The 10,035-nt window shown below is 44.4% G+C and overlaps 1 protein-coding gene across 3 annotated transcripts; it reads right to left on the reverse strand.

Annotated features, from left to right (window-relative positions):
• Positions 1–990: 990 nt before the first annotated feature.
• TBXT (T-box transcription factor T) lies at positions 991–8,793 on the reverse strand. Of its 3 annotated transcripts, none has more exons than XM_018077369.2 (8): positions 8,587–8,793; positions 8,189–8,453; positions 7,492–7,626; positions 6,686–6,747; positions 6,531–6,592; positions 5,551–5,727; positions 3,885–4,017; positions 991–2,060 (listed from the first exon to the last, which is right to left on the reverse strand). In XM_018077369.2, the coding sequence occupies exons 1-8, from the start codon at positions 8,790–8,792 to the stop codon at positions 1,793–1,795; spliced, it is 1,308 nt and encodes a 435-aa protein (XP_017932858.2). In that variant the 5' UTR covers position 8,793; the 3' UTR covers positions 991–1,792. The 3 variants fall into 3 exon arrangements, with proteins under 3 accessions (XP_017932858.2, XP_025751425.1, XP_025751426.1); XM_025895640.1 differs by having other exon boundaries at positions 3,885–4,014; positions 8,587–8,792; XM_025895641.1 differs by lacking the exon at positions 991–2,060 and having other exon boundaries at positions 3,899–4,014; positions 5,622–5,727; positions 8,587–8,792.
• Between the last annotated feature and the right edge of the window lie 1,242 nt (positions 8,794–10,035).

Genomic DNA, 10,035 nt, shown 5'->3' on the forward strand with positions numbered 1-10,035 from the left:
AAAATCAAGCACTGGATTTTAAGAATATTTACTTTTTTTTTAATTTAAATTATACTTCCAAAGTATAAAACCTCACAATGAAATATGTTGCTAATTTCTACAAAATAGTCTAAATAATAATGCACTTACATCATTTACATAATGTACCTTCACAATAAAACAGGAGCACTTAGATCAATATTTACATATTGACAGAGGATGCGGCCGTGCAGTCATTCACTTCTGGTGCCTTCTCCTGCTGGAGTACCACCTCCAGGAGACCGCAGCCTGCAGTTGCGCACATATCCCTCTGGAGGGAGAAAGCCCTGCCAAAGCCTTTCGAGGTGCAGGGACCTGCCCCTAGGGTGCCAAAGAGCCCAAAATGGTGGCAAATACTTGTTTTTCCATCTTAAAGTTGCCACTGTAGCACATGAGCACACAATCAGTTATTTAAGGAATTCCCTGATACAGAATTTTGCTTCACTATTTAGGCACTTCATTATAAAAGTTATTTATTATGGCTTATGCAAAAGAACTCCCTTACCCCAGGACATGTATTTGCCAGTGGGAGAAAGAGACGTGTCTAAGGGCACACTTTAAGCCAACGTTTTGGATTAGCCTGCATTAGAGATTTGGATCACATTACTTAATATCAGTCATGAAGGAGGTATTTTATCAAGACCTGTTTGTTCCAGCAAGTCAAGCAGTCAGTGTATTTTAAATCTTAGGGTATCTGCACTGTTCCCCAAAATTCTTAGTAACTACAGATTTCCCTCTTACAATAAGTTAACTACTTACATCCATGTTGTTCAATATCCCACATGATTGTCTTAAAAGAGTACACTGTAGGTTGAGGGATTATTTACATATCTTAACATGTAGAAAATAAAGTTGTAATTTACCAAATAATAAATATAGATCAGAGAAGAAGACTGAAATAAATTAGAATGATTCTCTAGGTGTTAGAACTCCCTCCCTTAAGGCCTGAGACAAAGACCATTAAAAAAAAAAACCCAACAAAAACCAGTGATGTATTTTCAATGTCTCACAACGCTTTGGATAGGGTTCCTAATTAGACACCAGCTGTTTGAAATGAGATGTTTAGTTAAGCTGATGGGTATTTGAAATCTATATGATCAAACAGCAAAACTTACCTCTAAGAGGAGTCTTTTGGGTAAAACTTTTTAGACCAAACATTAATACTGTTTTTATTGGGAGGATTATAGTTCTTGCAGATTGTCTCAACATTAATTCAGCAGCAAGGAAATAAGCATACAGTTAAGAACACAACGTATTTGTGAGGCAAATACGTGTTAGTGCACATGATTTTCCAAAAACTTCTCTCCTCAGCTACATTTGTGCATATATCAGAATGCTTCTAACTAGATGGTTAATAAAAGTCTTCTCATGCCTATAGCTAAGTTTGCCACTTAAAAAAATTAACTGAAAAACAGTTATGAGTAACTTACTCAAGAATGACGCCAAACTTCAGGTCCAAATATATGAGAACACTGAGAAATTTGAAACCTAAGTAAAAACCTTAAAACTTAGATCTATCAAACTTCAAAAAATGAAAAAGTTTAAAAGCAGTGAATCTGCTCTCATAATTGCACACTCACCAGTTTGTAAACTCTACATGAAGTCAGTGATGCACTGTTCACTATAAGAGGTATAATGTAGATGCTCTATGCAAAGCAGTGCAGATGCTTTGTTTGCAGTTTCTTTCATGTCTCCTTTTTGTCTTCCTTGAGGATTAAGCACTTAAAAGTAATTCAGTAGCTAAGAAGTCTGCCTTAGAGGAAAAGGTCAAGGTTTACATGGAAGGGGGCGTGACAGGCGTCCACGTGGATGCCAGCCTGGCATGTGTGGAGGCATCATACTGGCTGTCGGGCAGGTCCGTGGAGGCCCCACCGTCGTACAGCGGGGAGGCAGAGGAGGTGGCTGCGACCGGGTGAGGAAGAGCAGTGTAGTGTGCAGGAGAGCCACGCAAAAACTGGGAGCTCAGGCCGTTGGACATCCCGCTTGACTGAGACACCGGCGTGATGGTGCTGTTACTCACAGACCATAAGTTGGGGTACTGACTGAAAGAGGAAAAGTGATAAACAAAACAAGTTATTAGTGACTCTAGTGCCTGCTGGCAGTTTCTCAGGTCACAACACAGAGCCCAAGCTGGGTCCATTTGCTGGAGTTGATGAAATTCACTAAGCTGTCCCCAGCCACTGTGAGGTAGGAAAGACCCCCAGGCAGGATTCGTGTTCATGGCACCTCACAAATAAATCTAACCTCCCTGTTTTCCAGGTTCCAGCACTAGGTATACTAGCCAATTTTAAGCCAAGCTGAGGAATGCAGAGGCTGGCTGAAAAATGCAGAGGTTTGAGAGCTGATTCCTGAGCCATGATGGCATTAGGGGGAAAGGCACATGGTAGAGGTGGCTGGACACAGCAGCTGTTGGAGGCAGGCAGGTTTGAATACCCTGCCATGAGTCTGATGGAGTCCCTTGGGTGCCTCTGTAGTCAGACAGGGAGGGATGCCTCCATACAGCAACTCAGCCCTCCTTGTTCATCAGCTCATGTTAGAAGGGGAAGCACCAGACTGCAGATCACACAGATACTGCAGAAAGGGCTGCTTGGAAGGAAAAAAGCTTTATCAGGACACTAGAGCCTCTGCACTGTCTCTCTTCTAACTATAAACAAACACACCTAAACATTAAAAAAACCAGGACAATTAAAGAGAAATATTATGAGTAAAAGTAAAGTTCTGATGTATAATACTACACAGCACTTTCTACCTATTGATCCCAAGCAGTTTAATAAGAAAGAAAAATATTATTCTTACTTTACAGATAGGGGTTTAGACAAAAAGGGTGGCAGAAATGCCTTCTTTGAGTCCCACAGTTCCATTTCTACTAGTTTTATCTACTGGACAGCTCAATGCAGCAAGTGAAACTCAGTGGACTTTGCAACTTTCTAAATATATATCCTGGGAGTCAGACATAGAAAGAAGTGCTGGGAAGACCTGTTTACTCAATTAATCTTGTTCAGGACTAAAGCTTACGTTCAGTAATACCAGTAACTCATACTGAGTAGTAGTACATAGTCTGATTAACAGCCAAGTGTCCATGTGCATGGTTCAAATAAAAATGCCTTCCACAAATAGAATGGTAAGTCTGAATTGTTGAGAAAGGTGTTCAAACCTTGTCCCTCTGTGGTTAATAGCAAATATTTTACCACCTTTTCTGTATGTCTTTGAATTTTCAAGTTTAGTTCCAAGAGACTAACTGTAAGCTAGATCTCTGTTAAAGGATCCAAAAGTTTAATTAAGATAATAAGTAAAAAGAGGAGAAAAGATACATTTTTAGGAACACAAAATAACAAGACTTTCACCACATGTATAATCCCATGCTGGGCTGGTTAGAGTGGCAATGTTTAAGTAAAGAATTACTGCCCCAACTGTGTGCTCCTTCTCCTCAATACAGTTCACTGCTCCAACATTTATAGCAGAACAAGGGTTTATGGAGATGGCTGAGAAAGTAGTTACTGAGCAAAATGAAAGAAATAAAAAATTAACTTTTTAAAACACCATTATGCTGAAAGCAGATGAAACTTCAGAAAGCATCCTCAAATTCAATGTATTCAATTGTCTAAGTGATTTTCAATCCTTAATCTATCAAATATTGCTGTCACAAGTAACTACATCTCCAAAACCAAAACATTAAAAAAGAAATTTTGTTTCTTCAATTCTATTTTCCTTGTGAATAGTCCTTCTCAGTGCCCCACAAAGAACTAACGATTCACACGTGGCCATAGGGATTTCTAATTTGCTGATGACTGTCTCCTTTTTCAGCCCCCTCTTCCTAGAAAGTACTAAGACATCGATTTGAGGGCTGCTGAGGGACAGAATCCTACCTGGAGCTGGTAGCTGTGCCAGTGCTGTGACTCATGGGCAGCATCGTTGTGTGTGTAGTAACTCCTAGAGAAGACCAGTTGTCATGGGACTGCAGCATGGATAGGCAGGTAGAGGAGTTATCAGCATAGGCTGCTGAGAAAACAAATAATCACTTAAACACACTAGAATCAGGCCACATAATCTTGTATTTAAATGCAATCTATAGCTTTAAACCACCTCCCTCAACAGAATTACCCACACAGAGAGGAAAAAAAATGGAGCCGCAACCAGTTGTGTCAAGCTCAACCTTTCACCGGCATTGCCCTGACATGCTGTTTTGCTCAGCTCACAACTGCAAAGTCTTATTTCTGTGAAGGAGCTATAGGCAAAAAGCTATCTGCAAACCACCTGCTAATTTAGCCCATGCTTCTTTATTCAGTCTGTGGGAAGAGGCAGGCTCTTTATTGACACTATTGCAGTCACTTGGGGACCTTCTAGGGCACTTTCTTTATCTCCATCACCTACACTGGCAGTAACACTCTGGCAGACCTGGATAACAAGCATATCACTGAATTACACACACCAGTTTTGAGCTGAGTTGCCATGGGCTTTGAAGTCCACCTTGGGCACCATTAGGAGTGATTGGACTGTGGCTTAGACTACTCAGCTTGTGACCAAAACTGGCTGGCCAATACAGCGGAGGCTCTAGGAAGCTATAAAGGGAATTCCATACAACCATCCATAGTGAGAAAGAAGTTGCTGTGGCAGCTGCCTAAGTGAAGAAGAGGTTCCTTGCTGAGGACCAGGGAACAAGAAGGAACACCGGAGGTGTTTTCTTCTTTTATTATTTAAATTACAAAACTTGCATGAAACTTCCACGATGCAAGAAAAGTTCACAGAAAGCTAGTTTTTCACTTCCAAATGAACTACAAAGCTACATACGAGATTGGACAGGCTGCATCTAGAAGCCTGTGTATTACTTCACAATTCAAAATATGAAATAATTATTATGGGAACCTACAATATCCACACAGCCTTAAAGGTAAAAATTGTTAATCATTCTTTGCAAGAAGAAAGAAAATATATTTAAAAAAAAAAAAAACACTTAAAAATGCTCTTTTCTCCCTTAAGTATCTAGTGCTTGAGACACTAAGCCTTAAGATATTTGCCTATTTCTGAGCACAGCTTTTAATAGCTCTGCAATTTACTCTATATTATTTCTTTTTATGCAGCTATGGCACGGACATTAACTACAGCTACTGGCAACTGAAACTAACATAATCAGGCCCTCAATTATTACATGTTAATAATATGTGATACTAACACAACCAGATATACATCTTCATTTCAGTGTATTGCCTATAAATAATCATTTAAGTCCTTGTTTTCAAACTTAAAAAAAAAAGTAAGTTTAAGCTAAATGGTGTCAAGAAGTCAAGAGCACAACACAAAGTCAGCACAACATAATCCAATCAATTACCAGGGGACAGTTTTTCCATCATAAAGAGACTGAAGACATGTACCCACCACCCCCTTTTCTTCGCAATGCTGACCCCAAGCCCTCCGCAAAAACTGAGCTACTTAACGACCTTAATTTCTGGGGCATCACACTCGATGCCTCTGCTCAAAGCTCAAATCCCGCAGCTCATCCCCCACCTTTTTACAGAGCTGCAACATCAGACTTACTTGGTGAGTTGTTTCTATGAGTGTAGGGGGTGGCATAGGGGGCAGGACGGTGGTTCCTCAGCGATGAGTACCTTTCACAGCTGTGAGCAGGGGAGAGTGACAGGGGGGCTCCAAACTGGGCATGAGGATTGGCAGGTGGGCACAGAGTTCCAGTCCCAGGAATAAGCCAACTACCTACTGGGGGGAAGCAAGAGGTCTGTGAGAGGGCTATGTAATGCAGCCAGGCAGGAAGAGAAACAACAGCTTAAAAGAAGCCCCGTGTCAAGCCAACATTTTTTTTAAATTACCATTTCATTACAATCACAGTAAAGAAATACAGAAATTGTTAAACCCTCCCATACGCAGGTAGTGTGTGCTCAGTAATTGTTAGCATGTTATTCAGTTTTAAATTGCTCTTTGAACTCAATCTGTAGCTAAGCTCTGAAGTTTCTCAGACTGCTAAGAATTCCTCTTAAAAATTAATTATTTTCTCCGAAACAAAATAATTCCTACTGCAAATCAACTCGCCCCCTTTATAGGCTGCACTGTTTTGTCAATCATCTGTTAAAACCGAAATCATTAAAACACTAATGCTTTTTAATCATCTGAAAAAACTTTAGGTGAATGCCCATATTTTTCTTAGAATACTTAAACCATAAGTACTGTTTCGATAATTCTATGAAATAAACTTTTGTCGCCATATCCACGTGAACATTGTTGTCCTTATATACAAAGGCAGTTGTCTTTTTGGACATGAAGGCAATTGCAAGATTCTATTAAATTATTTTGAACGTAAGTAAAGAAGTCTTAACCACAGAGATCATAATGTTTATACAATCATAAACCTGCACAAACCACAATCACAAGGACTGTTAATACTATTCTCCCTATGAACTAACAAGCCAGCCAGCAAACAGCAGTCTCAAGGTTTTGCTTAACGTAACAGATGAGATGGAAGAAATCAAAGTTATGCTCATGATGTGTAATGAAAGGAAACGTACACTGTGAATACCCAGACTGCTGATTATCTCCCACTTCCTCCATCATGTCTTTGTGATCACTTCTATAAAAGAAACCATGTTGTATTAGTCAAGAATATGCCTCTACAAATCTACGTTAAAAATCCACACTTTAGAATTAAATTAAGAGCTCTCACCTTTCTTTTGCATCAAGAAATGCCTTTGCAAACGGATTGTATTTAATTTTTAAAGCTGTGATCTAAAAACAACAACAAATATCTTTATTTACAAGTATCACCATTCATTATCACACTGACATTAGGATTTGAATTAGGCCTATCCACTGAAGTTGGTAAAAATCACTGACTTTTTAAGAAATAAAAGTAGGGCCATAATAGCAACCTTCAGACATCAGATAAACAGCTCATTAAGGTCTGAAGTAGTATCAAAGGGCTAGGAATTAGTTTCTCTGCCAAATTCTAAAATATTGAATTGCCCAGGTTTATTGATCATCTAAGGAAATACCTAAGAAAGGTACTGCACTAAAGAGTTATGAAAATCTTCATATTTCAAGCCAGAGCAGAACAGACACCAAAGAAATCTCAGAAAGATTGGTAGTTTGCAGATTCATTCAACATAGATGCAGATTTAGGCTAACAGAAAAAGGGCTGTCCCAAAACTGGCACATCCAGTTATTTCACTGTGTAGCTGAAAATGACAACCATACTTCTTATCATAGTTGTTTGCCCCACAAAATCTTTTAAGAATTACTCTCCTACAATGAATTTGCAGTACATATTGAGACAATGATCAGAACTTTGTGCCATAACACATTTATACGGCTTTTACATACAATAATTCAATTTTTTATATTTAGCTTAAAAAAAAAATCATAGGAAGAACTGAAAAACGTGAAAAGAGATCCATTATTTTGCTCTGCAGCATGCACTTTGCTACTTAAAACTTCCTGGTAGTGGCATCCTTTCTTCCCTGCTGTGCATACCTCCTCGTTCTGGTAGGCCGTCACGGCTATAAACTGGGTCTCTGGGAAGGAATGGCTGGTGATCATCCGTTGTGGGCCACCCACTCGCACTATATGAATCCTTGGCTCATACTTATGCAGGGAGTTCAACATGATCTGTGAGCAAGTGGACAGAGCAGGTGAGCAGGGACAGAACAGTGGCAGATGCTAGCAGGTACAGAGAGCACACAGGTTTTAAAGTTATCTAAAAGAAAAAAGCAACAGGTATGAATAAACCCTAAAACTGAAGCTGTAAGAGAAGAAGTGCACTGAGAACAGACCACAGCTTTGTGCATGGTTATCCTTATCCCTGTTACTTGACAGGGTGCTTGCAGAGTCACTAATGCTTCAGTGATATGCTAGCCAGAAAGATTCATCTACCACATCGTTGGCATAATTCAGATCAGAAACAGACTTCTGAAAAGGAAAGTCATAAAAGGCACCCGTCTTCGGTAGAAAGAGCAAGTCTCCTGAAGGAATGAAGTCGTGGGGGGGAAGATGGAGGCGGAAGCGCGACCCACCCCAGCACGTTTGATAACAGCAGCATGAAAACGAGCTTTAAGGAGAGGGTGAGCGAGCAGGGGGCTTGGCAGGACCCGCCGCCCCGCAAGAACCGAGCCGGGCCGGGTCGGTTCAGCCCCGCTGACCGACGTGTCCCGGTGCCTATGCCGGTGCTTACCTGCCCGCCGCCGTTGAGCTTGTTGGTGAGTTTGACTTTGCTGAAGGAGACGGGCGCCTTCATCCAGTGGGCGCCGAAATTAGGCGAGTCGGGGTGGATGTAGACGCAGCTGGGCGCCTGCGGCTCCGGCTTCCCGCCCGGCACCCACTCCCCGTTCACGTACTTCCAGCGGTGCCCGTCGGCCGCCACGAAGTCCAGCAGGAAGGAGTACATGGCGTTGGGATCCAGCCCCGACACGCTCACCTTCAGCACCGGGAACATCCTCCTGCGGGGCGACGCGGAGGCGCGAGGTGCAGCGGGGCCATCCCGCAACCCGCGGCACCGGGACCCCCCTCGCCCCCCCGCGGGCGGCCGGGAGCGGGGCCGGCGGCAGCCCTTCCCTCTCTCTCCCTCCCTACCTGCCGTTCTTGGTGACAATCATCTCGTTGGTGAGCTCCTTGAAGCGCAGCCACAGGTCGCTGTCCTCCAGTGAGACGCGCAGCTCCCGCTCCGTGGGGTCGCCCTTCTCGCTGCCCGCCTGCAGCTCGCTCTCCACGGCGCTCAGCAGGTGATCCACGCGGTATTGCGGGGGCTTGCCCGCGCCCTCCGGGCCGGGGGAGCTCATGCTGGCCCCGCGCCCGCCCAGCGGGGCAGCTCCGTGGCACAGCCCCGAGAGGAGCCGGGCCAGGCGCTACCGTCCCCCTGGCCACTGGGCGGCCCCAGCGAGGGCGCGCGGCCGGGGCCGCTGTTACTAGCCCGCCATAAACGCCCCCCGGTTACATTCACCGCGCCGCGGGGGGCCCCGTTGATTGGCCGGCGGCGCCTTTTGCATCCGCGGGCCGGGCCTTCGCCATTGGCGGCCCGCGGCCATATCACAGCGGGGCCCGCGGGGGCCTGTGATGTTTAATTGCGGCCCGCGGGATTGAACGCGGCTATTTTATGTAAATCTGCCCCCAAATGTTTGCACCTCTATCAAAGCCGCCGGGGCCTGGGCTCCGGCAGCCGCGGAGGAAATGGCCCATCTCGGCAACTGCCTCACACCTGCGAGAGCGGCACCCTCCCGCCTCTCGCCGCAGCGAGCCCCCCGGTCCGCTTTTAGGCAGTCAGTCCTCGGCGGGAGACACCTCCTCCGCTGATCCATGTTTAGGGGAAAAAACGGGAAGTCCTTCTCCACAAGCAGCCGCAGGCTGTCAGCACCCACACCCACCCCCGTTCCCGCGCTGCCCCTGCCCCCTTGACAGAAACTTCTGCTGCAGTGAAGAATGCAGTTGGCAACGACAACCCTTGCAGTAAAATTTAGCCAAAGAGCCGAAACAGCACTGTTAAGCGGCTGACCACGAACCTGGCACAGCACGGGCACTCCCCGCCAGCAGCTCCCCGATTTTAAGTGAGCCTAGGAGCCCACCCGTGAGAAAAGTCGCAGTTTGCCACCTAGCACCACCAGCACGGGCAGCGCGCTCGACAGCGATAGTTTCGAGCCTCCCTACCTAAATAAAACATTTAAAAAAAAAAATCTAAAAATCATATCGATGGTTACCTGCCATCCCACCTAAATAAAAACATACTTCTGAAAAAACAGATCGACAGCTAAAGGCTTCATTTCGTGTAACAAGGAGAAACCCCCGGGAGTTCCGGCGGTCAAGAGTGGAGGCTGAGCCTCACGGGTGAAACTTTGCAACGGGCTGAATTTCTTGTAAAGTTATTTGACACAAAAACAAGAGCCGGGATGAGGGAGAGAAGAGATGCTCTGAAGCACTCCCGCCCGCCGGTGTTGTAATAGTTTGCATTCTCCAGGGCTGTGGCGGTCTGTGGTGTGAGGGAAACAGTTTATTACCTTTCCGTGAGAATCCCTGGATAGAGGGTGAGGG

The sequence above is a fragment of the Manacus vitellinus genome, unplaced genomic scaffold, assembly GCF_001715985.3.
Source record: "Manacus vitellinus isolate BGI_N305 unplaced genomic scaffold, ASM171598v3 scaffold_37_pilon, whole genome shotgun sequence".
NCBI lineage: Eukaryota > Metazoa > Chordata > Aves > Passeriformes > Pipridae > Manacus > Manacus vitellinus.

Bases quoted from the DNA above. Each gene is read 5' to 3' on its own strand.
- TBXT (XM_018077369.2), bottom strand. From the start codon at position 8,792: ATGAGCTCCCCCGGCCCGGAGGGCGCGGGCAAGCCCCCGCAATACCGC. The intron at 7,627-8,188 runs GTAAGCACCGGC...ACTTGCTCACAG, and splicing joins AGCTCAACGGCGGCGGGCAG to ATCATGTTGAACTCCCTGCA. The intron at 6,593-6,685 runs GTGAGAGCTCTT...TTTCTTTTATAG, and splicing joins TTTCTTGATGCAAAAGAAAG to AAGTGATCACAAAGACATGA.